General features: G+C 41.7%; 1 protein-coding gene across 1 annotated transcript; it reads right to left on the bottom strand.

The window, feature by feature from the left end:
* Window positions 1-236: 236 nt before the first annotated feature.
* LOC109239622 lies at window positions 237-1,595 on the bottom strand. The gene has a single exon (XM_019406213.1). The coding sequence runs from the start codon at window positions 1,593-1,595 to the stop codon at window positions 237-239; it is 1,359 nt and encodes a 452-aa protein (XP_019261758.1).
* Window positions 1,596-5,738: the final 4,143 nt, after the last annotated feature.

Here is a 5,738-nt window from a genome sequence, read left to right as displayed (position 1 = left end):
TCTTTAAGAGAAACAGCTTCAGCCCACTTCGAGAAGTAATCAGTTGCGGCCAAAATGTATAGATGTCCACCAGAAGCCTTTGGCAATGGACCAACAACATCCAAACCCCAAGCATCAAATGGCCAAGAAGCAACAGTTGGGTGTAATACTTCAGGTGGTTGATGTATGAAGTTAGCATGGAATTGGCAAGCTTTACACCTCCGAGCATAATCCAAACAATCTTTCACCATGGTTGGCTAATAATACCCCATTCTTTTTATGTGGAAATGAAGTTTTGGCCCAGATTGATGCTCACCACATACTCCAGAGTGTGCTTCTTGCAAGGCTTGAAGGGATTCGTCAGTCCCCAAACAACGTAGGAGCACTCCATCAAATGATCGTCTGTAGAGTGTATTCTTGTAATAAAGAAAACGAGGGGGTATCCTTCGGATTTTCGTTTTCCTTCGAGGATTTTCTGGCAATATACCGTAACAAAGATAATCTATTAATGGTTGTCGCCAGTCTTCAATTTCAACCTCAAGAACGGAAGCAATATGCTCAACTTCGCTTTCTTCTTCCTCATAGTCATTTGGTGGAGGAACTACCCATCTTTGGCAAACAACGACTTGTGTCTGATCAGGCAAAGATAATGTAGAAGCTAAGGCTGCTAATGCATCAGCTCTCTTATTTTCCTTTCTCTGCACGTGTTTAATAGTTACCTCTCCAAGCCAACTTACCAATCTTTGAGCATATTTGTGATATGGCACCAACTCTGGCTTCTTGACCTCATAGCTACCCAAAATTTGATTGATCACTAACTTGGAATCTCCAAAAACTTGTAATTGCAATTGTTTGATATCCACAGCCATTTCAAGCCCAAGTATGAGCGCTTGATATTCAACAACATTATTGGAGCACCGTTGTGTCTGAGTGAAAGAATAGGTCAAAACTTCTCCTTGAGAAGTGATAAACACTATTCCAGTGCCAGCTCCTTCACGATGTGCAACGCCATCAAAGTACATCTTCCAAGGAGGCTGAATTTCTATGACCATTGCATCTTCATCATTCAATTCATCAGACAACTCCCAATTATTTGGAATCGGATGGTCAGCTAGGAAGTCTGCTAATGCTTGTCCTTTTACTGCCTTTTGAGGAACATACACAATTTCAAATTGTTGAAACTGGAGGTACCACCTCGCTAATCGATCACTTAGGACTGGTTTAGAGATGATAAACTTGATAGGGTTTGCTCTTGAGACGAGTAGCACAACGTGAGCTTGGAAGTAATGCTTCATCTTTTGAATAGAGAAGACAAGTGCCAAACATAACTTCTCAATAGGCGAATACTTGAGCTCATTTGGCGTCATCATCCTACTCAAGTAATAAAGCACATTTTCTCTGCCTTCATTGTTTCCTTGAGTGAGAAGCGCTCCTACTGACCTTTCCTGTGCTGAAATGTATAATATTAATGGCTTTCCAAGTATGGGGGTTGCCAGTACTGGAGATTTCATCAGATAAGACTTAATGCTTTCAAAAGCATTTTTGAAAGCTTGGTCCCATTCAAAAGGAACCCCTTTCTTCATGACGTGACTAAATGGTTGGCATCTTCCAGCCATATTCGAAATAAATCTTCTAAGATATGCCAACTTACCCTGCAAGCTTTTTAATTCATGAATATCTTTAGGCTTGGGCATTTTCAAGATAGCATCCACCTTAGCTTAATCAATTTCGATACCTCGATGTTGAACAATAAAACCGAGGAACTTCCCAGAAGTAACTCCAAAAGCGCACTTCAACGGATTCATTCTGAGTTGGTATCTCGAAAGCCGTTTAAATACCATCTTCAAATCTTGCAAGTGATCATCTTTCTTCCTTGACTTTACTACCAAGTCGTCAACATAACACTCCACATTTTTATGAAGCATGTCATCAAAAATATTTTGCATGGCACGTTGATATGTAGCACCAGCATTCTTCAAACCGAAAGGCATTACCTTGTACCAGTATATATCTTTAAGGGTGCGAAAGGCAGTAAGTTCTTCGTCCTTCGGTGCCATGCAAATTAGATTATATCCAGATGAACCATCCATGAAAGATGATAATAGGCTACATAGACGATATTTACACCCTAATTATACCATGCTTTATTGTTGTTTTATAGGCTAAATTATAACAAAATGCTCTAATTGGTGTTCTTTTACTTCGCAAGGACTAATCCAAGTTAGGAAGAACTATGGAGTGTTTTGGAGTCAATAATGTGAAGAAAACATCCAAGCAAGAAGCACCCGAGCGGAAAGAAGCAAAAACGGGACTGGATTTGAATCCATCGCAACCACGGTGGACCGCGGCAGGCCACAAAACGCAGGCAGAATGTTATGCTCTCATCACGGTCGCGCCGCGGCCGCGGTGAACTGTGCAATTGCCCAGACTTTTGGGACCAAAGTGTAACTCGGGGAAAACTTATTCCAAACCCTTATAAACTCAAGAAGCTCGCCCAAGAAAGGGGAAAGCTGGGTTTTAGACTACTTTGGAGGCAATAACAGGTGTGAGAAGATAAACCAAACATTAGAGTTTTTCTATCTCCTTTTAATTCTTGCAATTACACATTATGAACAATTTTGTAGTTTTATCTTGCTTTGTTATGAGTAGCTAAACATTTGATCTAGGGTTGATGGAACCAATGGTTGGATGAAGTTTTGGTTCAACTTTGTTATATTCGAGCCGGGTTTATTATATGATTGTTCAACTACGTTTTGTATGGTGATTAATTGAATGGGCCCTTGATTAATCGTGTTTAATTGCGTTGTGTTGCTTGAGAAAGAATACTAGGTTAGACTGCTGTTGAACAACACTACTTTTGGGTAATTGAAGAGATTCATTACTTGAATTTAAAAGTGGGGTTAGAGATAATTATGATAACCCATAGCTCATAATCCTCATAGAGTATTACGGCGAGATTATAGCAAAAGAGTTAAGACTTAAACTAGCAATTGGGGAAATCAATACCCTAGACCTTTTTTACCATTGAATTATCTTTGATTTAGCATATTTTTATTTTTAATATCATTTGAAGTAGTTAAACAAAAAACCCAACCTTTTATTGATAAAAATTTTGCATCTGGAAATTGTTTGGGTTGATAATAGCATTGCCAAGAGTTGTAATAGATAGGTTAGTTCCCCGAGGATTCGACTCCGGACTTAAAACCGGATTATATTTGCAACGACCGCTTTGTCTTTTAGAAGACATAGTTGGGCGTGATCAAATTTTGGCGTCGTTGCCGGGGGACAAACGGTGTTATTTATTACAACTTAGAAGTAGGTGCTAGAATTATTAGTTTAGACCAATTTTCGAAGGTGTTAAACAAATTTTTTTTTCATTGAAATTCTCACGTTTGAACTCTTGTGGGATTCAAGTGTATGACTAGAAATTCTTCGAGGACTGGAGAACTGCTTGAAGGACTCTCAGACCCCGAGAAAACAATCAGGGCATTGAACTGTGCCAACAAGAAGAACCGACAATCACAACAACCACGCCAACTTGAAATTGACATGGGTGACGTAGATAACGTCAACGGAAACATCAGGAATGAGCCAGCTGATCCAAACGTCAGAGTGGTGGCACCTCTTGTGCCAGAAGCTGCACTTTATGATTGGGTACAACCGATAGCTGACAACCTGGCCACTGCCATTGTTGTGCCCCCAATATAAGCGGAGACATTTCAGATCACCAACAACATGCTGCATCTTCTGCAGAATAAGGGATTGTTCTCCGGGTCACACATTGAAGACCCTCAACAACACTTGAAAATTTTTCTGTCGATTTGTGTGACCCAAAGGCAGCCAAATGTGACCCCAGAAGCTATCAATCTGTTACTGTTCCCGTTCTCTGTGACCGGGGAAGCTCAGACTTGGCTGAATTCGCTCCCAATAAATTCCATTGTCACCTGGGAGGAATTAGTCAAGCAGTTCCTGAATGAGTTTTACCCGCCCAACAAGACTGCAAGGCAGATTGATGAAATATTGCAGTACAAGCAGCAACCTACTGAGACCTTGTAGGAAACTTGGGAAAGATTCAAAGGGATGCTAGTGAAATGTCCCCACCATGGTATCCCGGACCAGATGCTCGGCCAGAGATTCTACATGGGGTTAGCTGACAATCTAAAGGCAAATGTAGATGCTTCAGCTGGGGGTGCATTTTTGAGTAAGACATTCACCGAGTGCAAAATACTTCTTGACAAGATGTCCTAGAATTCAGGGTGGATGACGAGAGGTACAACACTGGCACCAATAGTGCATTCAGTTCCTCTTGACCCAAATAATTCGCATGTAGAGAACATAGCCACACTCATGACTCAGATGAGTATATTGACAAAGAAGATTGATGAGATAGGTACAAAGCAAGTGCATATTGTTGATACAACAAATGGAGGACTGTGTACACCCTGCGTTAATCAGTCTTATGTGTGTTCATGGAGTGGAGAAGGCGACAACCAAGGGTTAAGAGAGGATATGAATTATGCAACAACTTTTGGGGGTTATAAACAAGGAGGACAGCAGTGGAGACCGGCACCAAATCAGCAGTATAGACCAAACATGCCACAACCTGGGGGTATGCAGCCCCAAGGCCAAGTGGTGGCATATCAGAGACAACAGGCTATCCACAGCAGAACCAGCAACAGTTGGCATATCAGCCACCTCCTCAGCAACAAGATAACAACATGGTAGAGATCAGGGGTATGCTTCAACAACTCATTGGAATAAATGGTAAGATGCAGGCAAAGTTGGCAGTGCATGACTCAGCGATAAAGAACATTGAAACTCAATTGGGGCAGTTGTCTATGGCCTTAAACAACCGCCCCCAGGGAACATTGCCAGCAGACACGAACATTAACCCCAAGGAGCAAAACCCAAATCAGCTGATGGCAGTAAATCTCCGGAATGGGAAAGATTTAGACAGGGAGCAAGAAGTTGCACAATCCAGCAAAGAGACTACGCCAGCCACTCCAGTTCTATTATAGGTAGATGAATCAGCAGAACTTACTGAAGTGGTGGTTGAACAGGTTCAGGATGATAAGGGTAAAGCTAAAGTGAGTGAACAAGCTGCAGAACAGGTGGTACCTCCTGTGCCACAGAACCCCAACAGAGAGAAGCCAGCAAACAGTGCACAAAGGGTGATACCTGCACCATTCCCTCAGAGACTGGCAAAACAAAAGAAGGAAGATCAATACAGGAAATTCATGGAGATGTTGCGTCAAATTCAATTGAATATTCCTCTGATGGACGCTTTGAGGGAGATGCCAGGCAATGCAAAGATGATGAAGGACCTAATGTCACAAAAGTTTGATTTTCAGGACCTATCCACAGTAACTCTGACAGAGACCTACAGTCTAGTAGTGACAAGACCCATGACTCAAAAGATGTCTGACCCAGGTAGTTTTACTATTCTATGCACTATTGGGAGTTATGCCTTTGCAAAGGCATTATGTGACTTAGGAGCCAACATAAACTTGATGTCGCTGGCTATATATACCTAACTGGGCATTGGCAGAGCTAGACCGACTTTGATGCTTTTGCAACTAGCTGACTGCACGGTTAAAAGGCCGACAAGGATTCTTGATGATGTGTTGATACAAGTGGGGAAGTTTGTATTCCCTGCAGACATTGTTATTCTGGATTGCCAAGTAGATGAAGAGATACCTATCATTTTAGGGAGGCCATTATTAGCCACTGGGAGAGCACTGATCGATTGTGAAACTGCA

This window comes from Nicotiana attenuata, unplaced genomic scaffold (assembly GCF_001879085.1).
Source record: "Nicotiana attenuata strain UT unplaced genomic scaffold, NIATTr2, whole genome shotgun sequence".
Taxonomy (NCBI): domain Eukaryota; kingdom Viridiplantae; phylum Streptophyta; class Magnoliopsida; order Solanales; family Solanaceae; genus Nicotiana; species Nicotiana attenuata.
Note: the sequence above shows the minus strand (reverse complement) of the source record. Positions and strands in the feature narration are given on the sequence as shown.